General features: G+C 35.9%; 6 protein-coding genes across 6 annotated transcripts; 4 read left to right on the forward strand and 2 right to left on the reverse strand.

Moving 5' to 3' along the window:
- Window positions 1–447: 447 nt before the first annotated feature.
- LOC146329041 (olfactory receptor 56A4-like) lies at window positions 448–1,505 on the reverse strand. Its single transcript, XM_084716732.1, has one exon. It carries the CDS (start codon window positions 1,372–1,374, stop codon window positions 448–450), a length of 927 nt encoding a protein of 308 aa, XP_084572858.1. The 5' UTR covers window positions 1,375–1,505.
- A 3,519-nt stretch (window positions 1,506–5,024) lies between these two features.
- LOC146329042 (olfactory receptor 52B2-like) lies at window positions 5,025–6,099 on the reverse strand. Its single transcript, XM_084716608.1, has one exon. The coding sequence runs from the start codon at window positions 6,051–6,053 to the stop codon at window positions 5,094–5,096; it is 960 nt and encodes a 319-aa protein (XP_084572734.1). The 5' UTR covers window positions 6,054–6,099; the 3' UTR covers window positions 5,025–5,093.
- Window positions 6,100–11,603: 5,504 nt separating this feature from the next.
- On the forward strand, window positions 11,604–12,593 carry LOC146329043 (olfactory receptor 5B12-like). The gene has a single exon (XM_084716609.1). The coding sequence runs from the start codon at window positions 11,604–11,606 to the stop codon at window positions 12,537–12,539; it is 936 nt and encodes a 311-aa protein (XP_084572735.1). The 3' UTR covers window positions 12,540–12,593.
- A 3,699-nt stretch (window positions 12,594–16,292) lies between these two features.
- LOC146329044 (olfactory receptor 4D11-like) lies at window positions 16,293–17,240 on the forward strand. Its single transcript, XM_084716733.1, has one exon. It carries the CDS (start codon window positions 16,293–16,295, stop codon window positions 17,238–17,240), a length of 948 nt encoding a protein of 315 aa, XP_084572859.1.
- A 2,515-nt stretch (window positions 17,241–19,755) lies between these two features.
- LOC146329045 (olfactory receptor 1M1-like) lies at window positions 19,756–20,733 on the forward strand. The gene has a single exon (XM_084716734.1). The coding sequence runs from the start codon at window positions 19,792–19,794 to the stop codon at window positions 20,731–20,733; it is 942 nt and encodes a 313-aa protein (XP_084572860.1). The 5' UTR covers window positions 19,756–19,791.
- A 2,028-nt stretch (window positions 20,734–22,761) lies between these two features.
- Window positions 22,762–24,422, forward strand: LOC146329046 (olfactory receptor 52J3-like). The gene has a single exon (XM_084716610.1). The coding sequence runs from the start codon at window positions 23,178–23,180 to the stop codon at window positions 24,114–24,116; it is 939 nt and encodes a 312-aa protein (XP_084572736.1). The 5' UTR covers window positions 22,762–23,177; the 3' UTR covers window positions 24,117–24,422.
- Window positions 24,423–26,286: the final 1,864 nt, after the last annotated feature.

Here is a 26,286-nt window from a genome sequence, read left to right on the forward strand (position 1 = left end):
GCCAACAATATTGGAGAGTTAAAAAAAAACAAAACAATTGGGACAATATTGTAATGGTCACTCAAATGTGGTTATCAAACATTTGTGACACAAATATGCATTTGTAGGATATTTTATAGTTTATCAATAAACTTATTTGTCCAAAAATGACATCAGAGCATTGTTTTTCATAATTATAAATGACTACAAATAAAAAAAACACAAATTAAAGAAAAAATGTCTACATATTAAACTTGAATGAAGAAAAGGGATAAAATATAAATGAAATGCTGCCTTTAAACCTAAAAAAGAAAATCAAACATTATGTTCTGTCAAAAACAAAGTCTGCAATTTATAAATGAAATTATAACAAATTAAGTAATAAGTCTAAATTTGAAAAATAAAGGTTTAATTCCCTTCATGAAATTAAAATACTTAATAGGAAAACTAAAAACTGTGACTGCCACTCTAAGATTTTCTCTTTAGTAATATTTTTATGCTCTGCTTGAGTTCTTTGGTTTTCAGCCCATAAATGATCGGATCCAAAAAAGGAGGAAAAATTAAAATTGACACACCAAAAGTCTTCCTCAGAAAAGGGGACACACTCCCAATGCGATGAGATAGGAGTGCAACTAAAGTATTGATTTGTAGGAATAAATACACAACTAAATGTGAGCCACATGTCTGAATGGCCTTTTGCAGGGCATCAGCCTGATTAGTCATAATACATGTACGTAGAATCTGTGCATAAGTATAAATTACTAATAACAGTGGTCCGCCTTGGAGTAATACCACAAAAAACAGTCCATAGTAGTTGTTCACTCTGGTATCATCACAGATCAGTTTCACTAATGAAGGATTGTTACAGAACAAATCTACAATATTTGTCCTGCAGATTTTGAAACGTACAAGCAACAAAAACAATGTCACCATTATTGAGAAATTAATGCACCATATTAAAATAATAATTCTGACTAAGTTATGTGGCGTCATGATGGCATTATACCTCAGAGGACAACATATAGCAACATATCTGTCATATGCCATGGCACTTAAGATCAACAAGTTCGCTGTACCATAAACATGAATCAGAAAAGCCTGAGTGATACATGCAGGATAGGAAATCAGTCTGTTCTGTGTCACAATGCTGAAAATCAGCTGAGGGAAAAAAGCTGTAGCACCCACCATGTCACTAATAGGCAAGTTGAACAGCAGGATAAACATGGGTTTGTGAAGCTTTTTACTACAAGCAATAGTGACTAAAACCAACATGTTGCAAAACATAATAGACAGATATGTTAAAGTCCCAAACAAAAATGCTGGGTAGACAGATGCATTAGATAAACCCAGTGTTTCTAATGTTAATAAAACTGCAGACGATGCGTTTGTGTACATAATTATACAGTACTGTACACTATAATTTTATTGCTGTTGCTTCTCCTGTTGAAAAAATTGGCAACTCTTAATGACCGATGAAGAAACAATTTTCAACTGGAAAAAAGTGAAACACAAGCAAACAACCTTAAGTGCTATGGAATAACTCAGCTGTGCCTCTGTTATCTTACCTCTGGAGATATGTTATCTTATTCTCACCAGTCGAAACATAGTACAAGAGATAATACAAAAGACTCTGCCTCTTATTGGCATTTACCGCAAGCACCAAGGATAACCAGTGATACTAACCAAGAGGGCAGCTTTTTGTAATGGCAACTGTCATCCCACAGGGAAAACATGTATGATGTAACGCAGTTTCAAAACAGTTGCCTTTTGTATATCAGACAGAATTAAATGTTTAAACAGCTTACTTACCTTTAAATACCTGTCCACTGGTATTTATGTTTAATTCATGTTTAATTCAATCTCATGTTTGCTGCTAGTTTAACTGTTTGTTAAGACTGAGTCATAAGCAAATTTCACTCAGGTGGGATCATAGCTTAGATTCATGGTTTTTCCAGCACTGTCTGTCCACCGTCAGTCTGGTGATGGGTTAAGATGACACTACTTGAATTACATTCAAACCAAGAAAAGCTTCTTGACTTGTTGGATGAGTAGCTTTTATTAGGATGAATGGATGGAAACAGACCGTATAAAACATGAGTGATGTCTATGTGATGTCACCCACAGGTTTCTGAGGAGCCACTGATTCTGTTAATTCCTGACAGATCCAAAAATGAGCAAAGAGGTGGGCAGTTGTCAGGAATGGGAGAGTTAGCTGTAGAAACCAAAACCGTTTTTTGACAAGGCTGTAAATATACTCACCGGCCACTTTATTAAGTATACCTGTTCAAGTGCTCATTAACACAAATATCTACTCAGTCAATCAAATGGCAGCAACTCAATGCATTTAGGCGTGCAGGCATGGTCAAGACGACCTGCTGAAGTTCAAACCAAGCATCAGAATGGGGAAGAAGGGTGATTTGATTTCAAATGCGGCATGGTTGTTGGTGCCAGACGGGCTGGTCTGAGTATTTCAGGAACTGCTGATCTACTAGGATTTTCACGCGCAACCATCTCCAGGGTTTACAGAGAATGGTCCGAAAAAGAGAAAATATTCAGTGAGCGGTTGATACCAGAGGTCAGAGGAGAATGGCCAGAGTGGTTTGAGACAATAGACAGGCAACTGTAACCACTCGTACCTTGAAGCAGATGAGCTACAGCAGCAGAAGATCGCACCAGGTGCCACTCCTGTCGGCTAAGAACAGGAAAGTGAGGCTATTATTCACACGGGCTCACCAACTTGGACAATAGAAGATTAGAAAAATGTTGCCTGGTCTGATGCATGGATCCATCCTGCCTTGTATCAATGGTTCAAGCTACTGCTGGGGGTGTAATGGTGTAGGGGATATTTTCTTGGTACACTGTGGGCCCCTTAGTACCATGTCCATCACTTTATGAGCCCATCTTCTGAAGGCTACTTCCAGCAGGGTGAGACGCCGTGCCACAAAGCTCAAATCATCTCAGACTGGTTTCTTAAACAAAACAATGAGTTCATTGTACTCCAGTGGCCTCCACAGTCACCAGATCTCAGTCCAGTAGGGAACCTTTATGATGTGGTGGAACAGAAAATGCACATCGTGGATGTGCAGCTGATAAATCTGCAGCAACTGCATGAGGCTATCATGTCAGCATGGACCAAATTCTCTGAGGAATGTTTCCAGAGCTTTGTCGAATCTATGCCATGAAGAATTAAGGCAGTTCTGAAGGCAAAAGGGGGTCCTAGCCACTACTAGCAAGGTGTACCTAATGAAGTGGCCAGTGAATGTATATCGGGAATTGATTACTTTTTGGAGCCAGCTTCAAGTGGCCATTTGAGGAAATGCAGTTCTGGCATTTCTGCATTGACTGCATTTTTCAGACCAGGAGGATTTTTTTTTAATTAAATAATCCACATCCAAGTTTAGAAAATGAGGAACACACTCTGTTTATCACATTGCTAACATTTAACATTTAGATACACACAATTTTTAGTAGTTACCAGGGAACAAATTAAGAGCAAATGAGGAACAACCTCAGTACTTTCTGTTTTTGTATGCCCAAAGTGAAGTGATACATAATACTGAGTAGTTATTAAGTCGTCCATCATTAATTCATCATTGGCTTATGACATTTTTTGTGCACCCTAAAATCAAGTCATAATCCCGCATAGTCTCTCATTTCCTTATGATTAATATTAGTCACTCACTATTTCACGATTAATTACTCTTTTTGTGTCCCTTAAAGTAAAGTGATATATAATACTAGTAGTTATGAGTAGTTTCTCATTATTTTCTCATTATTTACCCTTCAAGCAAAGTTGTGCACAATTACTAAGTGGTTATTGAGTACTAAATCATTATTTAATTATTACTTGTGAATTATTTAAACTTTTTGTGTTTCTTCAAGTAAAGTTGTGCACAATACTAAGTGGTTACTGAGTACTGAATCATTACTTTATCATTGTGACGTGTTTCAGAATAATTCGATTTTTATTACATGGCATACATCTGCACATATTGTACAGCAATATTCTTTTTTGTTTGTTTTGAATTTAGCAATAACTGCAGTGTGATTGATAGATGTAAAGCTGTCTGCATTTTTGACACCAGGTAAGTATGGTGCATTTAGTGCTTGATAAGTAAAGAAAAATGTGAACACTGAAGGAGATCAGATGCAAATTTCACTCTTTAACATACAATTAAATGTGAAGACTATAAGCACAAGTTAAGAATGTGATAAATATCTGAGAGAACGTTTTGCAAAACACTTAAAATGAAAAAAATGTTTTTTATTTTGTATTTTCACATGTAAAACTACATTAAATCCATATAATGAAAAAAATCTATATGAAAAAGAAATGTTTCATCATAAGTTAGGAAGATATGGGTTTATATGATGGACCTCCCTCCCTTTAGGAAAAACACCAAACAATAGAAAATAATGTTATACATATATATATATATATATGTAAGAAAAAAAACAAAGTTAACATCACTTCAGGAAAATGCAGCAAAGAACAATGAGCAGAAAATCAGTAAACAATGATCAAATAAAGACAAAGAAACACATAAACAACAATAGGTGTAAAAATTAGATGAAAAAATACAGTATTTTTAAATATACACATCAAGAAATACACACTATTGTACTTTAACAACACAAAACAATCTACATACCAAAAGAAACACAAAAGTAACAGTGAAAAGTATGTGTTTTAAAGTAACATTTTTTTTTTTTGAGAAGATTGCAGAGGGAAGTGCACAGTTTGACGGTTTGAGTTCATCTTATCATTTTCAACTGTGGGACTCCAACACTCTCAGAAGGTTGACTTTGTATCATTGACTGGGATAAATATGTTCCTACCTTTTACAAAACTCTTTTTACAAAACAAGTTAAAATTATATTGACAAAAGTATGAGTCAATGCACCTCAAATCCAGAGTAAAACGAAAACAGCATTTCCATCAAGAATGTAGAGCTTCCACACAGCACAGAAGTGATTTTAGTTTGTTCAGGTTCATGCATGTGTTGCAGTTGATAATGTTTCCATATCATTGTTTACAGTATCAGAGTGAACCCTTTGAGATCGCACAGTGTTATGATGGTGACTGCAGTTCAAATATTCATAATTCATTGCTGTTAACGGCCTTGTGCAAAGATTAAGATGGATACTCTACTCTTTTTTAAGACACTCAAGAGAGTGTTTCGTATTTCACTCGTATACAGCCCGTAGACAATGGGATTGAGAAGAGGGGGTACAAGAAAAATTAACATTCCCATTATCTTTTGCAAGTCAGCTGAGACATTTTTAAACCTGTGAGATAAAATTGTGAAAGTTCCCACAATCTCAAATATGATTAATATGACCAACTGCGCCACACACGTGTTGACAGCTTTCGTCTTTGCTTCGGACCTCCTCGACACCACACACGCGATCAGAATCTTTACATAGGAAAATGCCTGAACAGACACACTCACAGCCTGCATGACAGCTGTGTTGAACAACCCTATAATGTTATTGACTGCCGTGTTTCCACATGTGAGCTTCAGCAGAGACGGGTTATCACAGAACACATTCATAATAACAGACTTGCACCTGGGAAGTCTTGTCTGTAAAGAGAACAACGATACAATCAAGACAAAGTCAAGACCCCAAACGAGAGCGATAATACAAATGACAACTCTGGGGGTCATGATGGAGGTGTAGCGTAGCGGCATGCAGATGGCAGCATAACGATCAAAAGACATTGCTGCAAGAATGAACAAAATTCCACCGCCATACATGTGCAGCAAGAACGCTTGTAAAACACAGAGAGGATAGTGAACCTTATTTGTCTCTGTGACGATGTCTGAAAGTACTTTAGGCAGCATTGCAGTTATGCCTATGAGATCATTTAGGGGAAGACTGAACAGGATGAAATACATGGGCTTGTGCAGGTTCCTCTTCAATATGATCAGAGTCAACAAGGTCAGGTTGCAAAATATGCCAAAGAAATAAATTGTAATACCAAGAAAAAATATGGGATACTTTCCTCCAGGTGGAATAACAAACGGGTCCAGGGTTAACTGAGCGCTAAATCCAAAAGATTCGTTTTCCATTTTTACTCAGATTAGTAAGAAGAAAAACAGTGATGAACTGTCATTACTGGAAATCAAGTCAGTGTCTAAAGCAAGTTACACAACATTTCACTTTCGTAGTAGTTCTGCATGAAGTCTGAGAACGGCCCTGACCACCTTGCTTTATCTAGAGTTATAACCATAACTTCGTGACATCACCTTTGTCCTCTGGGATTGTCAGCTGCTTTGCAAATACGTGAAGACAGTATAAAGTTCTGAGATTGCTTTTATAAAGAAAAACAAACCTATGGATCCCAGCAGGTATAAGTTTAATTATTTTTTTATGAATGAATATTATGTCCAAATAAATTACTGGAAGTGTTACATTTACATTTAAAAGTAGAATCCATAGGATTTTACAAGCTGTTTGTAAGCACACCAGAAAGAAAGTTGATTGTTGAGTCTCATTCCCAGGACGTCAAATACCGGCATTTTGGATTGGTAAAACCTCACGATTGAATAGGATTATGTCTATATGAGTCTGTACTTGGTTGGTAGTGATGCTAAATGTTTTACTGTAGTGCTGCACCCAAATTACTAAATTAATTCCCAGCAAACTGATAAGATAAAATGAGATGAGGTTATGATTACAAGTGATGGCAAGATAAGGAACAGCTAAAGATGTAAATTGACATAAATAAAAGAAAATGAATTCACTGCAAAAATCATGCACTAATTTATAATTAACATAACATAAAATATACAGGTTTTATTTATTCAGGCCAATTGAACTAAAGAAATTCTAGTATTTATTTGCAGAATACTTCAGAACTTCAAGTTGTTTGACTTGAATTGATGAGCTGAATTAAAGTACTGATTTCAATCGACTCATTAAAGTCAGTTTCTAAAGAAAAATGATTTGCATATAAGGAGACTTCCCAACATTCATTGTTTAAGAGTTAAAACTTTCACTTACTGAACTTGTTTTCTCAAGTAAAACTGAATTAATATCCAGGGGTGGAAGTAACTAATTACAAATACTCAAATTACTGTAATAAAGTAGTTTTTTGGGGGTTGGGGGCTTGTACTTTAATGAGTAGATTTTCAAGTCTGTACTTTTACTTGTACTTAAGTATGCATTACAAGATGTGATCTACTTAGTTACTTAAATTTGAGGGCAGTCTTGAGAGGTTTTTAAAATGAAAACTGTTTATTTTTACAGGACAAAAAAGAGTTTATTATTGCACCTACAACATGTGAGACTGACTTAGTTTTCAGGAATGCAGAGTTAAATGTTCAAACAGAGAGCAAAAACAAGTTTAAAGAAAAAATATTTTCAATCCAGACAAAAAAAGAGGAACAGTTTTTCTGTTGCAATATTACAGAAGCCGTGAATGGACGTGCTTACGTTTTTTGTGTTTGTTTCAGCTTATTAATTATAATGTAAATGGTATCTTGACAACTGCACCAACTGATTAAAACTTTCAAGAACGACTGTACCTCAATCAAGATCTAACATAGGCAGAAACTGAATTGTGTGTTCATATGTTAGAGAGACCATTCAGATCAATCGTTGTCATTTAAGATGAAGGATACCTGCAACGTCACAGGCGAGTGAAAAGTCACTTTATTGTAATAAATTATCATGAGAAATCTGCCTTTTGTTTTCTTGAGATAACCAGATAAATTGTCCTGTTATCACGAGAAACCAAGCTTTGTTATCTCAAGATCACAAAAAAATGAACATGAGATAACAGCATTAAAACCTTTCACCTTCATCAAGCCTTTCTCAGCTTCTTTACAGTATGTGGTTTGTGATACATTTTGATCATGTACTCTACGTGAGACATTTCATCTAAGGAAGTGACTGAAAGTGAGATAAGGTTTAATCTTTAATTTGATTGATTGTCTCTTATTTGACGTTGCAACTAGGGCTTTATCTTTTCAAACACAGGACCTGATGTAGAAACATTGTTTTTCTTGATTACCAAACTTATTACAATCTCCACAACCAATCAAAAAAGACAATTTTACAGTCACTTTAACCTCACAGTCTTGATCTTTGAATTTCATAAATCCAGCTATAAAGTTGGCTTTGTTTTAATAGTTGACTATAAAATCTAATATCAAATCCACACTTTATTGTACAACACTGCTGGGAAAGGCCCGGCTGGAGGTGCAAACCTTTAGCAAACTCATGCGGCATCTTCTCTTCTTTAGTTTCATTTACTTCTAAAAGGCTGTTTGATGTCGCACAATTTTAGGAATACTCAGAATTATCTTTTCCAACTCTGATCGTATCCAGGGGCTACTGCAACAATATTATGTAACTGGATTCACTACAAATTGGAAGAGTTACATCAGCCAGATGTGTCACTACTTTGTCAAAACACATTTATTAATGAGCACCTTTGAGATATAATTAACTGATTTGTTATTAACTGTGTCACATTGTAATTAATCCCTTGACAATTAGTAAACCTCCAGCTTGCTCGTTGTTTGCTAATGAAGAGTTTTGTTTTAATAACACTCAGGGGAGGCTACAACATGAGACCATACAACTTATAAACATTTGATTCTTTAACTTTAATTATCAATTTTCAACAGATTAATTCACAGCTGACGTTAAACTACCACAACATAATCTTTGCTTTGTGTGTTTTTTTCCGCCCTCTCCATTCATCTACAGTGTTTTATGACATTAATACTCAGGTTTAATGAACAGGTCAAAAGGTTCCATCAATTAAAAATGTCTAACATATTAGATTTGTACTGTTCAGCCTTTTTATATGTCTCAGAAGAAAAATACTAATTGAAACAGAGCAGTGAAGTGACAACACCAGGCCTGTGGGAACAAGGACACTGCTCGTGCCCACAAAAGAGCCATTAGGACATTAGGACATTAAGACTAATCATCTCACCCAAGGGAAATGGACATGATGGACCGCTGAGTTGCTTTGATAGGCCTAATTGATTTGACCCTCTAATTTCATTCTGTGTTTTTTCTTCTGTACAATACCTTAATTATAATCGCAATAAAATGGTTCAGTGATCAGTGCTGTCACCTCACATCAAACCGTGTGGGACAAATCTACTTTTTGAGGCCTTTCTTTGTAGAGTTTACATGTTTTTTGGGTGTTTACTAACTTGTCCTGTAGGTCTGCTTATACATATTAATCCAGGAGACCAGTCACACTCAGTATGAAACTTCCACAGGGTTTTTCTTTGCTGCCTGAACTGAATCCTGTATTTGTTGGAGAAAGACCTTAGGAGCCCAGTGTGTGAGTGTCCATGACTGTAATGCTTTCTGGTCATAAAAACCATGGCAGAGTGGATTTGCAAGTTATCAAGTGATATAGATGATCAGTTACACAGCAAAGAGTTGTCACTGCATACTCTGGCTTTTGAAGAAAGCACAGATGATTGATTGATTGATTTATAATTTTATTGTCAGAACATGTCTGAAATTTGTCTTGCGTAAGAGCAGCTCCTTTGCAACATCAAACTACATCAAGACAAAAAAAAAAAAAAAAATACATACATCCAACATGATATTACAATCACAAAAAGTAAGACAGCAGACAAACAATCCACTACATTTAACAATATTAACACCGAAGATGACATTCAAGGGCCTTTAACATACATTTGATCTGGGATTGAGCTCCACATTTCATTTTAAGATTGACTGAGTCTGGCCTTATTAAATCACAGGACCCTGTTGCTCTGGTTGGATGGTAAAAATCTGTATTCACTGTTCAGGATGTGGCAGGACATGGTGATTAGAAACAGTGTTGTTAGGCAGTCTTAATATGTTATTATGGTAGGCTGATCCATAGAGTTTCTCCAAAGGTTGGCCTACAAACAAAACACAGCTAAAACTAAACTAAAATGAAACTGCTGCATGCATTTTTTAAGTATGACATAAAATGTTAGTAATAGAAACAACAACAACAACAACAACAACAACAACAACAACAAAAAAGGTTCTCTCCAGGTACTCTGGCTTCCTCCCACAGTTCAAAGACATTCAGCGTGCTAGATTAACTGGCGACTCTAAATTGGCCATAATTGTGAACGTGAGAGTGAATGGTTGTCTGTCTCTGTGTGTGTCAGCCCTGAGATGAACTGGCAACTTGTTCAGGGTGAACCCTGCCTCTCACCCAGTGTCAGCTGGGACAGACTCCAGCTATCCTTCAAGGATAAGCAGTTACAGACGATGAATAAATGAATGTAATGTTTGTTTAGATACATGTTAGAGAGTCTTGAGCAAGTAAAGGTTCAAATAGCCCCAGAGGTCAGAAGCCTCAGTTTTGTAAAAGTCAATCTCTCTTCCTGTATTTTAAAACTTTTCACCAGTTAAACCAAAGTACAACCCTGTCTCCTAGAAATTACATTTGTATATTTCTAAGTTGTTGTAACTGTTGTAACTGTGAATACAGATACAAGCAAACATTTTCAAAGGAAAGGCAGCAAGATTTAGATTTTGCTTGATTCAATTAAAAAGTTACAAATATCAAAAACTCTGCACAAGATGTAACGCATGTAACACTGTGATGCATCACAGTCATGATAAATATTATACGTCACAATATAGTCATTAGATTTTGTGATCTCAACATTCAAGAAAGAATGTAGTACAAAAGCTTTATCATAATGAATGTGTGTATTTGTCTAGTCTTGGGTAAAATTATCTTTGGAGAAAAGACATTTCATGCTGTCATATGCTTGCTTACCTTATTTACCATGTACTAAAAACATGCAAAATATCAACAAATTGCACAGATGGCACAAAGTAAGGTTGAACGATTCATACTGATTGTTGTATTTTGTATTTTGTAATCCACTGTGTAATGTTGCATTGAAGGAATCTGTGAATTTGACCACACGTTGTGTTGTTTGATGGAAGCTGTTGTTTTTGTTGCAGTTTTTAATGTTTTGTGAGGGTTAGAGCATTTTACAAACAAAATGTTTCATATTGGTCAGTGACTCTTAGTTCAGGGTTGTGAGTGTTTTGAAAACGTAACTTTTGAATGGACATATGTGTTCAAGTAAATAAACCACTGGATCTCTAATGGGGAGGGCAATGAAGCGATGTCAAACGTCACTCATGCTGAAGATAAAAATGAAGATCCAGCTGCTGAGTGGATTCACATCTCCACACGCAAGGTACAGTCATCTGAGAAAACATACAACACTGTGACTATGCCTGGTTGTAGGTTTTTTTTTTAGCATTTATTGTATATATTGTGTGTACAGAATAAAAGTCAGCATCATTATGGTGTAACATTAAATGCTACTTTAAAGTAGCTACTGTGCATCTCTATGTTTAGAATATAATTGTCATTGTCTGCTATTGCAGAACACATTTGTGCTCAGATGGTTAAAAGATTTATACAAGACAAGAAGACTGACATTAATAGTTTAGAAAAGTAAGTAATGTCTTAACATGCAATACATTTCTGCGTTTTTCATTTTGACTTTATATCTTTTTGGACTAAAAAAAATTCCAATAATATACATTTTTGTTACTGTACGTATTTTAAATTTCTAACACATTTCTCTTGTAGGTTTTTCATCAGATTGAACAGAATGGAAAGCAACACAACAGTTTCAAGTGACATCCTTGAGATCCAAGGCTTTGACATATCTCCAGAGTTCACTTACCCTCTGTTTTTCTTACTGCTGTTTGTTTACTTTTCCCTGCTGTTTTCTAACATTGGAGTTCTAGTTCTCATCATCACCGAGAAAAGTTTGCACCAGCCGATGTACATCCTGTTCTGTAACCTGTCTGTGAATGATCTGATAGGAAACACGGTCCTGCTGCCTCAGCTGATGGCTCACATCATCTCAACAGAACGCTTCGTCAGCTATAACCAGTGTGCCGTTCAAGCGTTTTACAGCCACACGTTTGGATCAGCTTCACACATGATCCTCATCATTATGGCTATAGACAGATATGTGGCCATATGTCACCCGTTGAAGTACAGCTCAATCATGACCACCAAAGCTGTGATTGTGCTGTCAGCATCAGCGTGGGGGGTGTCCTTACTGCTCGTGTCCGTCCTGATCGGCCTCACGGTGAGGCTGACCCGCTGTAGGTCAGTCGTACAAAACGCTTATTGTGACAACGCGTCACTGTTCAAGCTTTCCTGCGAGGACGTGTCCATCAACAACATCTACGGCCTCTTTTTCACCGTGCTGCTCTTTGGCTGCTCCATTGGAAGCATCGCCGTCACCTACATCAGGATAGCTCTCATCTGCTGGATCAAGAAAAACAAAGAGTTGAACAACAGAGCGCTGCAAACATGTGCCAGCCACCTTGTCCTCTATCTCATTATGCTCTGGTCAGGGTTTTTAACAATCATATTGCACCGTTTCCCAGATTACCCAGATTTAAGGAAGATTGCATATATTTTATTTCATGTGGTTCCTGCTAATTTAAATCCCGTCATTTATGGGATGCAAACAAGGTCATTACGGGACAAAATTACACAAATACTGCATGGAAAAGTGACTCCTACCTAAAAACTTGTGTCTTCTGCTCACTGAACATAAAGACACACATAGTTAATTATTTCACCTGATACACCTGTTCTGAAGCTTGTCTGTATCTGGAACACAGAGATGTTTTACACACAGATCCACAGTTTCAGTTGAAATAATAATATATTTTTTATTTACAACTGTACGTTGCAGCTCCTTCTGCACACTCATGTAAGTTTATTTGTTTTAATTTCTTAAAAAAATATCAGAAACAGGCAAAGAAGTGCAAGGTTTTGGTCTTGCTACCAAATTTGCAAATGATTTTTTTTTAACTCAACACAGTAGATTATTATTATATGTGTGAAGAAAGAGTGTCTACAGTAGCTGACAGCTTTTCTTTTGTTCGTTTGTTTGCTTTGTTTGTTTGATTTTATTCTTTATTTGCTTTTTTTTACCTGTTAATATGGATGAGTGACATACATTAACCTTTAAAAGTTCATTTTAATCTTTTCAATGAATAACAAAATCCTGACATGTGACATATATAGTGAGAATATAATATTAAACCTGTGAAGGTAAAAACTGACTGCTAACTCTTCAAGTATTTAACAGAGTGTACTAGAATTTGATGAGGCCTAAGATATTTGAAGAGATCATTTGCAAAAACAGTTAAAAGTAATTTCTTATAATGAATAATCCAGCATCAGTTTGATTGATATATACCTGACTGCACAATGAAAAACAAGATGATTTAGGAAAAGTAAAAATAAGAGAGTGATATCATCAAAACAATAAAACACCAGTGATATTCCTTGACATGCACAATTAAAAAGGAAAATAATTTAAAATGGAGATAACTGTTTTTGCAAATGAGCCTTTCAATTCTTGTGGAAATAAACAGAATATTCCTAGAAATCCTGTACGTCCTCAGTGTTTGCTGTAGTGGGGTCTTGTCGGCCTCAGATCAAAGGTCAACCAACAGGTCTTGTGGTCTGAGTTGCATCTCAGTTTAATTATAAAAAACAATTCTCCACTTGAACCTTTGCACTATATACTACTCAAATAGATTTTTTCATATCAAAACAGATTCAAAGCACAGTTCTGCTGATTAAACATTCTGTTTTCTTTTGGGTTCAGATTAACGAGTCATGGCCCATTTTGCAACATAAAGACCTGCAGGGATAATAAACATCAAGAGCTGAGCAAACGGTGGTGATCCAGGGGATTTAACAGATAATCCATCTGAGTAACACTGAAATGTTGTTTTCTCTTGTTCAGATTTCATGCAGAGGTTGAATTTCTTCACATGTTGACCCTTGTACAAAGTTTTAGCTTTTCATTATTACAGTAAATGAACCCTCCTCAATGTTCTTGTGCACTTTTGCACATAAATATAGTTTGCAATGCAGCAGTTGGTTTTTATATTTATTTGTTACTTTATATTTATCTTGTGAATTCCTTGACATTTTACTGAAAATACAAAGAAATAAAGACTGCTTTGCAGAAACTAATCAATATTTTATTTATTTAAAATAAAAGCACAACATTGTAGAAATACCATCAGTAAAAAATGTATTGATTTGCCAGCAGAGTACTTCTTGGCTGAGCTTTGTAACTTTCATAGCACATTGGGATGAAAGTTGGGGAATGCAAGTTGTCAACAACAAAACCTATAAACAAGAAGTTAATCAAATATCTAATGTTACTGAATGTTAGGACTGCAGTACGGTGGGAGATGACATGGCCTCCAGAATGGACAGTTTCTAAGAGGTTTGGAAAAAAAAATGTAATCTGATTGATTAAACTACTGTATAAAATGTAGTATTTAAGGTTAACTTCAGTATTTTTTTTGTGTTTTTTTTTGTGTCTGACTGACACAGTTTAGCCAGAAAAAAAAACAGTTTCATTTCTGTCACCAAACCCACCAGTCTCAGACATTTACAGAAACCATAGATTTATTTTTGTAAAACGCACTTCATTCAAAGTCAACAGAAACAAACAAACAAAAACCCACCAAAAACACCTTTGCTCATCTTTCCACTGTTTCAAAACTCACCAACTCTGGTTGTTTAGTCCAAATAAACCCTTCTTTCACTGAGGCAGATGTGAAGATACTTGCCATTTCTCTTCCAGTATTTTCACTTCCAATGCAATGAATTAAGTGTTTATTTCAACCAAACCAGAACTGGTGATTTTTGGATTAGAGGGAAGACGAGTCGAGAAGTTTTAGACGTGAATCGTTACAGTCTGTGGGTGTCAATACACTCTCGTATAAGACGGCTTTCTTGGTATCCCTGTGTTCAGCGAAGCGTATTGGGGATATACATGCTCTCTCTGTTCATCTATCGTGCATGCAGTTCGCACTAGACGACTCTAAGGTGATGTTGCGCCCTAATCCCGCATACATCTCTAAGGTGCCTGCTTTGTCATATAAAGCAATGGTTTGTCAGCTGTCATCTTTCTCACCGCCCCCATTTGCATCTGCTGAACAACAGCGCTTGCACAACTTATGTCCTGTGCGCACGCTGCGCATATACATTAACCGTACATGGGAGATGCGGCGGACAGAGCAGCTGTTCGTCTGCTTTGCCAAACCAGTGCAGGGAAAAGCGCTATCCAAACAACGCCTCTCTCAGTGGGTGGTGGAGGTGATTTCCCGTGCTTACGCATGTAAGGACGCACAAATGCCTGGTGGAGTGCGCGCCCAGTATATTATATTGAAGTGATGTAGCTACATCGCGGATACTGCTGTCCCAGGGCCGGATCTTCTCAGTCTAGCTGCTAGGGTGCCTTGAGGCGTGAGGCTAGATCCCCATAATCATGTGTTGTAGCGAGTGTACCGACCAAAAGGGAACTGGGGGTTATGAATATTACCAATGTTCCCTGAGGGAGGGAAACGAGGTACAATGCAGGTTGGCCCCTCACCACCTGTAATGGCCTTTTCCTAAATTAGGTCTTAACCCCAATTACCATGGTTACCACACAGTTAAGATAGGACCTGTAAGTTTCAATAATACAGCCTCAGACCTTCAAATATAAGTTAAAAAATAAGTACACAAGAAATACCTCTGTGGTGAGAATATATATCAGTATACACAAGTCGTAGTATAGTACATATGATATTATGTGTAACAAGGGTGAAATTAAAAATGTAGTACCGTATCAGAATCAGAAATACTTTATTGATCCCTGTAGGGAAATTGTTGGGGAAAAAAAAAAACGCACAATGTCAAGAAAGGAACTTGAGGGGGTACACTACATGGGCAAATAATGCAAGCTTTTAAACGGACAGTTCATCCTAAAATCAAAAATGAGTCTTCTCCCTCTTAGCTTTTGTGCTTCTTAATCAACTATCATCATTGAGAGACTGGCTTGTGCTGCTCAAAGCACAAAAATAACAATAATGATAAATAATAAAAAATAAATAAATAAATAAATAATAGGCAGACAGTGTACTGTCGCTTTAAATCACCATGTTACAAAGGTAGAGGACTCAATGGTGACTGACTGTTGGTTTCTGGTCTCCAGGTGATGAATTTTTAACCTATTTTCAGACTGCATTACATCATACATGTTTTTTACATCGTGTCATATAAAACATTTCAACTGCAGGTGAGATTAGGATCACATATTGTCAGAGGTAAGATATCAGAGGCACAGCTGAGTTATTCCACAGCACTTAATTAAAAATTGTTTGTAAAGGGATAATGTTCATAATGGTGTTCTGTTTTTTCAGTTGTTTTTCAACAAAAGAAGCAACAGTAACAACTTTATAATGTACATTGTTGTACAATTATGTACACAAATGCATCGTCTGCAGTTTTATTAACATTGGAAATACTGGGTTTATCTAATGCATCTGTCTACCCAGCATCTTTGTTTGGGACTTTAACATATCTGTCTATTATGTTTTGCAACATGTTGGTTTTAGTCACTATTGCTTGTAGTAAAAAGCTTCACAAACCCATGTTTATCCTGCTGTTGAACTATACTATTAGTGACATGGTGGGTGCTACAGCTTTTTTCCCTCACCTGATTTTCAGCATTGTGACACAGAACAGACTGATTTCTCACCCTGTGTGCATCACTCAGGCCTTTCTTGTTCATTTTTACGGTACAGCGAACCTTTTTATCTTAAGTGCCATGGCATATGACAGATATGTTGCTATATGTTGTCCTCTGAGGTATAATGCCATCATGACTCCACATAACTTAGTCACAATTATTATTTTAATATGGCTCTTAGATTTCTCACTAATAGTCACATTAATTTCGTTGCTTTTACGTTTCAAAATCTGCAGGACAAACATTGTAGATCTGTTCTGTAACAATCCTTCATTAGTGAAACTGATTTGTGAAGACACCAGAGTGAACAACTACTATGGACTGTTTACTATAGCCTTATTTCAAGGTGGTCCACTGTTAATAATGTTATACACATATGGACAGATTTTGCGTACATGTGTAATGACTAATCAGTCTGATGCCCGGCGAAAAGCCATTCAGACATGTGGCTCGCATTTAACTGTGTATTTAATCCTAGAAATCAATGTTTTCATTACTTTCCTTGCTCATCGCATTGGGAGTGTGTCCCCTTTTCTGAGGAGAGCTCTTGGTGTGTCAGTTTTAATTTTTCCTCCTTTTTTTGACCCGATCATTTATGGGCTGAAAACCAAAGAACTCAAGCAGAGCATAAAAATATTACTAAAAAGAAATGTAGGTTCATTCAGGGTCATAAAATAATGAAGACTTCAAAATCCAGTGTAAGTTAATCCTTTGAGGAAAAAAGTGTTTGACAGTGTTCTTTCACCATAAATACAGCAAAGTACACTTTACTCCATCTGATGATTATATATTTTGTGTGTGTTTTTTTTTTTTTTTTTTTGTTTTGTTTTTACAAATGATCTAATGTTCATTTTTAAGTTCTGTTTATAATCTAACTTCAAAAATGACACACTTCTAGAAACAGCTGATGTAATTTCTCCTCTGGAGTTTTCTTATGTAAATCATTAATGACTCACAAATTCAAAGGAATTTAATGTCAGCATCTACTGTGAGAGAAAGATGGTCTCACAACAATAACAGATCCTTTCAGAAATGAAAGATTGCTGAAAGTTATCAGCAAAACTATTACTGTAAATATAAGAAATGTACAACAGATGAATGTACATTTTCTTTGGTTTTAAACTTTGTTATGTATTGTCATTGGGTCCTCAGATACTTATATTTTTTAATATGTGGACTATAAGATGAACTAATGATGTAAAATGGAAAAAAATATACATATTTATTTTCCTTTGAAATGAAATAAGTAAATAAAATATTTTCTGCAAATGCAAAGCATTTGTCATTTACTCGTAAATTAAATTCATTTGATGGAAAATGTGGAAAATGTGTGATATGACATTTAATTTGATATTTTTTAACATTGTATATGCACTATAACAGGAATCACCAATGCTGAAATCAAAAACTGAGATTTTTAAGATGAACATGTGTTTTCCATATCTTTGACAAAGATTTAAATAAATTCAGTGGCAAAACTGACTGTCTGACTGAGACTTTTACCAACTAAGAAAACTAACTTCAAGAGCAAACTATGATGAACATTGTATAATTATAAATATATTAGTTATTTGAAATTCTACTCTAATTCTGTAATGGATTTTATAACTTAATCATTTCTCTTAAGCACAAAGATGACACTTTGTGTGAAGTTATTCAAAAGCAGGTAAATGTGATCTCTGCTCTAGTGAACCACAGTGTTTACTGGAGAAACATAAATGTAACACAGGACATCATGTGATGTCTTTTTTTTTGTTATCAACTGTTTTATTAATATAAACTGAAAAACAGATAACACACAAAAACTGTGCTGTGATACAGGCTGCACAGCAGCCCTTTTTCCTTTTTGTAAAACTTATACACAACCTCACCTGGTCTGTCCAGACACCCTGCGCTCACTGTACAACTTTCTCACCAACTTGAAAATGTTATCGTCTGGCACACACTTGTTAGCTTGTCTTATGTTTATCTCCTTCTCTCAGGAGTGGATCCAGAGGAAACTCATGATAAATTTCAAGTATTCTGGAGCTTTCTGTTGTGCTCAGACCCTGGAGGGGAGAGTCAGGGGGGATCAACATTTCACGTCAGATTCTCCTTATACTAATGATGACAAATGAGCAGGACATGCAGTCCTGAGGACCATACTGGTACGTCATAAGCACAAGGGGTACTGTGTCCTGATCACTTTGATGATCGTCACTATGACTAGCTGCTCCACCACTGGAGGATTAAATCTTTAATCACTCCATCACTCCAGGAATGGCTTTTTCCCTAAATTGAGCCCTAACCCCAATTACAATGGTTACCAAACAGTTAAGATAGGAGCTGTACAACAAGTACACAGAAAATACCTCTATTACTGCAATGAGAGTATACATCAGTATAAACAAATCATAGTATAGTACGCAAAATATTACATTTTCACTGAAGAAAAAAGAAAAAGAAATACTGTATATGACAGGGCTGGACAATGTCTACCAAACTGGCATATGGCAATGTCCACAGTCAAACGTGGAAATGTATTGCAATGAACAGCAGCAACAGTTTATTTTTCATTTGTCTCCCACATGTCAACAAAGGAACTTCAGGATGCACAATGCCTCAAATAATGAAGACTTTTAAAGGGACACTTCACCCTAAAATCAAAAATAAATATTTTTCCCCTGGCCTGTTGTGCTATTTATCAATCCAGAATTTTTTTTATTTCTTTTTGTGAGCAGCAGAGTTTTGGAGATGTTGTTGTTTTTGAGAGATTGGCTTGTGCTGCTCAAAGCATCAAATCAATCAAAATATTGAAAACCAGCGTCACTTTTCACCAAAGATAATCCACACACTCAGATGTGAGAAGTTAGGAACTACTTTCTTTCTGCAGTAGAATCTACAGGAAGAGTATTCTGTCCTTTTAAAATATCTATCCCTTTAAATCACCATGTTAGAAAAGTAGAGGACTCAGAGGTCAATGACTGTTGGTAACCTATTTTCAGACTGCATTACATCATACATGTTTTTTACATCATGTCATATAAAACATTTCAACTGCAGGTGAGATTAGGATCACATATTGTCAGAGGTAAGATATCAGAGGCACAGCTGAGTTATTCCACAGCACTTAATTAAAGATTGTTTGTAAAGGGATAATGTTCATAATGTTTTTTCTCTTTTTTCAATTGTTTTTCAACAGAAGAAGCAACAGTAACAACAACATTATAACTTACATTGCTGTACAATTATGTACACAAATGCATCGTCTGCAGTTTTATTAACATTGGAAACACTGGGTTTATCTAATGCATCTGTCTACCCAGCATTTTTGTTTGGGACTTTAACATATCTGTCTATTATGTTTTGCAACATGTTGGTTTTAGTCACTATTGCTTGTAGTAAAAAGCTTCACAAACCCATGTTTATCCTGCTGTTGAACTATACTATTAGTGACATGGTGGGTGCTACAGCTTTTTTCCCTCACCTGATTTTCAGCATTGTGACACAGAACAGACTGATTTCTCACCCTGTGTGCATCACTCAGGCCTTTCTTTTTCATTTTTACGGTACAGCGACCTTGCTGACTTTAAGTGCCATGGCATATGACAGATATGTTGCTATATGTTGTCCTCTGAGGTATAATGCCATCATGACTCCATATAACTTAGTCACAATTATTATTTTAATATGGCTCTTAGATTTCTCACTAATAGTCACATTAATTTTGTTGCTTTTACGTTTCAAAATCTGCAGGACAAATATTGTAGATTTGTTCTGTAACAATCCTTCATTAGTGAAACTGATCTGTGACGATACCAGAGTGAACAACTACTATGGACTGTTTACTATAGCCTTATTCCAAGGTGGTCCACTGTTAATAATGTTATACACATATGGACAGATTTTGCGTACATGTGTAATGACTAATCAGCCTGATGCCCGGCGAAAAGCCATTCAGACATGTGGCACACATTTAACTATTTATTTAATACTAGAAATCAATGTTTTCATTACCTTCCTTGCTCATCGCATTGGGAGTGTGTCCCCTTTTCTGAGGAGAGTTCTTGGTGTGTCAGTTTTAATTTTTCCTCCTTTTTTGGACCCGATCATTTATGGGCTGAAAACCAAAGAACTCAAGCAGAGCATAAAAATGTTACTAAAAAGAAATGTAGGTTCATCAAAGCCGTAACAAGTTTGTAGTTTCTGCTTTCCTATGAAATATTTTACATGGCTGCAAACACACAGGACTCAAAGTTTCTGGTCAGTGTGAATGACTGATGGTTCCCAAAATCTGCTGAACATTCCCTCCACCAGTATGTCGACTATATCCTGATCTGGCAGTCTATAAGCCTTAGGCCATTACGTGAAATATTCCATGGCAGTAAGGGTGTATCTTTACCCTTTGTGTGTGCAAGGAAATATCAATATTCTCTGCATGTGACACTTCCCTCAAAATTTCTGCAGAAGGGCATTATGGGTGGACGATGTGACCCTAAAATAATATCATGATGTTATTGAAGATATGACAAAATAATAGCTGTTTAGCTGTCATCATCATCTACCAGGTGCTTTTGCTTGACTTTGTGAAATTAGTTTATTATTTTGCCCAGTTTTGTTGTTACAGTCTTCTTGCACTGCTTACACATATCATATCGCAATAGGATTTTTTGAATCATGAACAAAAAAAAACATTATGTTGTGTATACATGTAATGGGCATGGGGTCTATTTGAGGAGATCCTTGGATACAGCTGACAGAGAGGGAGAATTATTTCTGTGTTGGCCCATTAGAACCCCTGTTTTTGTGACTCTGGCTCCCCTTGTCTGCTCCAGAATACCACATCTCATAGAGCTCTTGGCACCACCACCTCATCTCCCCCATAGTACTCTTATCAGTTATCTCTCTCTCTCTGTTGTTCTTTAAGATCTGACCACACACTAATGCCCTTGCTCTCTAGTAATTAATGTATACAAAACTGCGCGATATCAATATTTCTTATGTGCAATAGTGTGTCTCTTTCTTGTTTATATTTTTATGGTACTGTGTCAGTGACGGCCGTGGCAGGAGGCATTATGTTTTCAGGTTATCTGTCCATCTGTCCTTTTTTTGTATATAAGATATCTCAAGAATGCCTTGAGAGAATTTACATGACTAAACACATAAAGAAAAGTAGTCTAAACACATCCACCATGCTACCCTCCCTGTCTGCTCAGTGTGTGGTCAAGGTTGTGATAATAAAAATAAATGGTGAGAGTCAGCTACACAAAGCGTGTCCATTATGGGTTGTTTCTTAGGTAACACACAGAGGGCGGCCAAATCTTTTAAAACTGAGTCTTTACATTTGATGGAGGATTTTTCAAGGTGAACGGTGTCTGTCATTTCTTTGAGCCACAGCTTAAAAGTGGGAACATCCAGAATGTCAAAATGTAATGTGTTTGTAATACAGATGTGAAATGTAAACTAACAAATGTCCAATTGGACTCAAGGAAGAAACTGATTAGATTTTGCTCGCCAAAGGTCACAGGTCAAGGTCACTTTGACCTCGCAAAACAACTCTAGAATTCATAGACTATGACAAAAAGAATGGATGGTGAAATTTTAAACCCAAAAGGTTAAAGGTCAGAAGGTACATTTCATAAATTTTATTAAATTCTTTCAAAGTCTTCACTACATACATGACATGAGTCTGGACAGACATGAATGTCAACTGCATCTTGACTGATTGTTGGTAACATAAACACTGTGACGGTAATTTTAGCTTTTTCTATTGTCCTATTTTTTGATTACATCTTGCTTGTTTGCATATTTATTATATATTGATTTTTATTGGTGTTGTAACATCGCAAATTTCTCCAGTTGTTGGATTAATAAAGGATTATTTTTACCTAATCTCTCATCTCAATGTAAACAATCATGACTTACATTTACAACACTAATTCAATACATTTTACAATTCTTTAAAGTGTCTGCGTGTCAATTCAATCATTATTTTCTTTATGTGAATGTGTAGGTGGCGTTGGGGTAACTAAAACACTTCATATTCTTCCAGATTCCCTCGTGACCCAGTACTTATGTCATTACCGTAAAACAATGTAAAGATGAATTTTCTGGAAGACTCCAGGGAGACGTCAGGAAAAAGCTCTCTTATAAAGCTGCCAGTCCTCCTGAACATCTCGCCAGTTGGTCATTGCCAGTATTGCTCATGCTGAGTGGTGATGATCCACTACATATGTCTCATTGCAATATTTATTCTGCTTGTTTTCTGTCTGTCCTCTCTGTGTATTTTGTTCCTTGAGCTTCAGTATAACTTATAAATGTATATAAGTTGTTGTGAATGTACAGTATATGATGTGTTGTGATTAAGTGAAATGTATGTGGACTCAGTGTGAAGAGGTGGGAACAGGCTTTAATATGGTAAGTTGTGACCTCAGCAGTGAGAATTTACAGTTTGCAAATTTTAAGTTGCATATTGTACACGTTTTTATTTTTTTATTTTTTTACATCATTGACTTTTAATATTCTTTGTTTTTCTTGTCTTATTGTGTCATCTGATGTTCACTAAAGTGATGTTGAGTATGAAATAGTCTGAATTATTAATGACTTTTACATTTTCTAGGGAGGAAGAGCATAAAAATGGACAACCCGTACAACACATCATCTGTTTTAGTGCTAAACCGCTTCAATCTCCCCTCTGAAACTGTCTTTCCTGCATTTCTCTTTGCAGTTCTCAGCTACATGATCATATTTTTCTGCAACCTTATTCTGATTCTCACCATTGTGCTGAACAAATCTCTGCATCAGCCCATGTATCTAATTCTGCTGAACCTTCCCATCAATGACCTCATAGGCGCCACAGCACTTTTCCTGCAGGTCATGAAAGAAATAGTGACAGGCAGTAGGACAATGCAATACTCGGCATGTGTCGCCCAAGCTTTTTTCATCCACATCTACGCAGGGGGTGCAGTGTTCATTCTGACTGCTATGGCATATGATAGATACATTGCCATATGTTGTCCTCTGAAATACAACACTGTTATGACTAATGTTCATCTTATGAGAATAATCACATTATTGTGGATTAGTAATATATTTTTAGTAGCTGTGCTTTTTGCTCTGCTGTTGCGTTTACCGCGCTGTCGATCTGAACTGACACATCCCTACTGTGATAATCCCAGTTTGCTGTCTCTGGTCTGTGGCAACACGACCATCAATAACATTTATGGGCTTTTTATAGTGGCTCTTTCACAAATGATAGCTAACGGGATGATTTTGTATACGTATCTCCAGATTCTTGTTGCGTGCTTCAGATCGAAGCGATCAGACACCAAAGCCAAAGCTCTGCAGACATGTGCGACACACCTCATTGTTTTTCTCTTGCTGGAGTGTCTGGGTCTTTTTACCATCATATCATACAGAATAAGGGACATTTCACCACATTTAAGGAGCTTCATAGGGGTGTCAACATTAATTTTCCCTCCAACATTGAATCCAATAATATATGGACTGAAAACAAAAGAAATCAGAGAAAAAGGAGTGCACTTTTTCAGGAACAAAATCCTTCCATCAAGCTAAGCAAACTAAACCTCCTTACAATTGTGATATGATTTTCTTCTCCCACTGACAATCTTTTATTTATCTTGCTACCTTATAAATACACTCTTTGCTATTAAATCCATTTTATTTCCTTAGCTTTATGTTCATGAGCATAAAATTCATTTTCAAATAATACATATGAAAACTACAGTGCAGTATGAGTGTTTAACATTTGACTTATTCATGAACATTTCATTCATTCAAAGCTGAGTCTTTTTTTTAAACACATTTGAGCACAAAACTCATTATTGCTTTATTATTACACTACCATGCATGAAAGGCAATTTACCTCTAAGATGCTCATATTTATTTCTCATCCAGCTGTTGGACCCACAAACAGAAACTTCTTTTTTTACATTCATCTAATATTGCTTCAAAAATAAGATATTTCTGTTGTGTTTACAGTCAGTCAAATTACACAACACTACTGTATTTTGCAGCTGTATTATTTGCATATAATTAATCTTGTACTAACAAAATAGTTTAAGTTATTCTTAAATGTTAATAGGTAAACCTGTGAATCCAGTGTCTCATCAAAGTTTGCTGTGACTATGTTAAAGGACAGTTCATCCCAAATTAATAACACATATTTTCCTCATACCTATCGTGCCATTTATACATCTAGATCTTTTGTTTTGGAGATAGGTGGTGCAGAAATATCTGCCCTCTCTTAAATATAATGGAAGAATATGTTCCTCAGACTGTGGTGCTCAAAGTGCCAAAAAAATACATTTGAAAAACTTAACAGCAACGTCTCTTCCAGAAATCATGACCCAATATAGTATAAAAAGTATAATCCAAAGACCTGGCTGTGAGTAGTTTTATGTAGGAACTATTTTTTTTAACAGTAGAAAAAAGTAGGATTAAAAGAATATATTTTTGACTTTGGGGTGAACTATCCCTTTAATATATGTTTATATTATGTGTTGCTTCAATGTTACACTTTCAAAGGCACGAAATATAAAGTTTGTGGGGCACTGAGGCATATGAAATAAAGAAATGAGAATACATCCTATAACTCATTGGTTTATGATTTATGCATGTAACTAAACTCACAATTTATACAAAAGTCTGTATAAAAAATTAAGCTCCAAGGAACAAAATGTTGGGAACCACTGATATAACCTGAATTTTGAGTTACTTAAGACTTTGTGTGTGTAACTGAAACAGAGAAGATGAAACTTACTGAGTTTTAAAGATTAAGATTTTAAAGACAGGATTCAAATACAGTACATAATGAAAGAAAAAGAAAAAGAAAGACTAAAGAAGAAAAGAAATTATATTCACTCCTTCATACTGTATTCACAATACAAATACAGCAGAGGGCGCCACTGGTACAAACTAAACTCATTCATTCAAACAAATAAGCAGAAAGCACATGAACTTGCTCTCATACTGTGTGGATCTGTTGCATTTTGTGTGATTTAATGCCCTCTTGTGTCTGCTGAAGTGAACGGCTGAGGCCAGTGCTGAACCATAAGGCTCCCCTCTAAAAAAAAAAAAAAAGCTCTGTGGCTCCGGATATAACAAACAGGAGGAGAAATCAGGAGGAGAAATCATCTTTTTATTTAAAGGTTTAGATTCCATCATCAAATATACACGTCTAAAGAAGCCTGACTATTTAACAACTAGTAAGTACATAATACCTGAACCTACAATAGTTTTATTTTTATATTTGCTTTTTGTTGTTTGGTGTTGATATCAATGTTTTTGCTGTGTGGCTCTGTGTGTGTTTTTTTCTTGGCAATGTGTGTGAGCACACTGACAGTTACTGGAAATCAGAGTCAGGTTTATAAACATAATTACCCAAATAAGATGATTTTGTTCAATGAAAAATATATTTTCCATTAATTCAATGATTGCAGGCTGCTGTGTATTATATAATTAAGGTTATCAAGTAAGTCTAAATCACTGGTTCCTACCTGGGGTTCCTGACCTCCACTAGGTGCTGCCAAAGATTCACAGGGGGCCATGAGGCCTTCTTGACTGTAAGGGGTAAATACAATATAAACAGTAAATCTCATTATTCATTCCCTTCTGTAAAGACAGGAAAATTTAATTATTTTTGAAGTTTAGATAATTATTTAAGTTATAATAATGATAAAGGGCAAGGGGATAAAGGCATGCTGGACAAAAGCTATGTGCAGGG

This window comes from Lutjanus erythropterus, chromosome 4 (assembly GCF_056507025.1).
Source record: "Lutjanus erythropterus isolate fLutEry1 chromosome 4, fLutEry1.hap2, whole genome shotgun sequence".
NCBI classification, from domain to species: domain Eukaryota; kingdom Metazoa; phylum Chordata; class Actinopteri; order Lutjaniformes; family Lutjanidae; genus Lutjanus; species Lutjanus erythropterus.

Bases quoted from the DNA above. Each gene is read 5' to 3' on its own strand.
- LOC146329041 (XM_084716732.1), bottom strand. From the start codon at position 1,374: ATGTACACAAACGCATCGTCTGCAGTTTTATTAACATTAGAAACACTG.
- LOC146329042 (XM_084716608.1), bottom strand. From the start codon at position 6,053: ATGGAAAACGAATCTTTTGGATTTAGCGCTCAGTTAACCCTGGACCCG.
- LOC146329043 (XM_084716609.1), top strand. From the start codon at position 11,604: ATGGAAAGCAACACAACAGTTTCAAGTGACATCCTTGAGATCCAAGGC.
- LOC146329044 (XM_084716733.1), top strand. From the start codon at position 16,293: ATGTACACAAATGCATCGTCTGCAGTTTTATTAACATTGGAAATACTG.
- LOC146329045 (XM_084716734.1), top strand. From the start codon at position 19,792: ATGTACACAAATGCATCGTCTGCAGTTTTATTAACATTGGAAACACTG.
- LOC146329046 (XM_084716610.1), top strand. From the start codon at position 23,178: ATGGACAACCCGTACAACACATCATCTGTTTTAGTGCTAAACCGCTTC.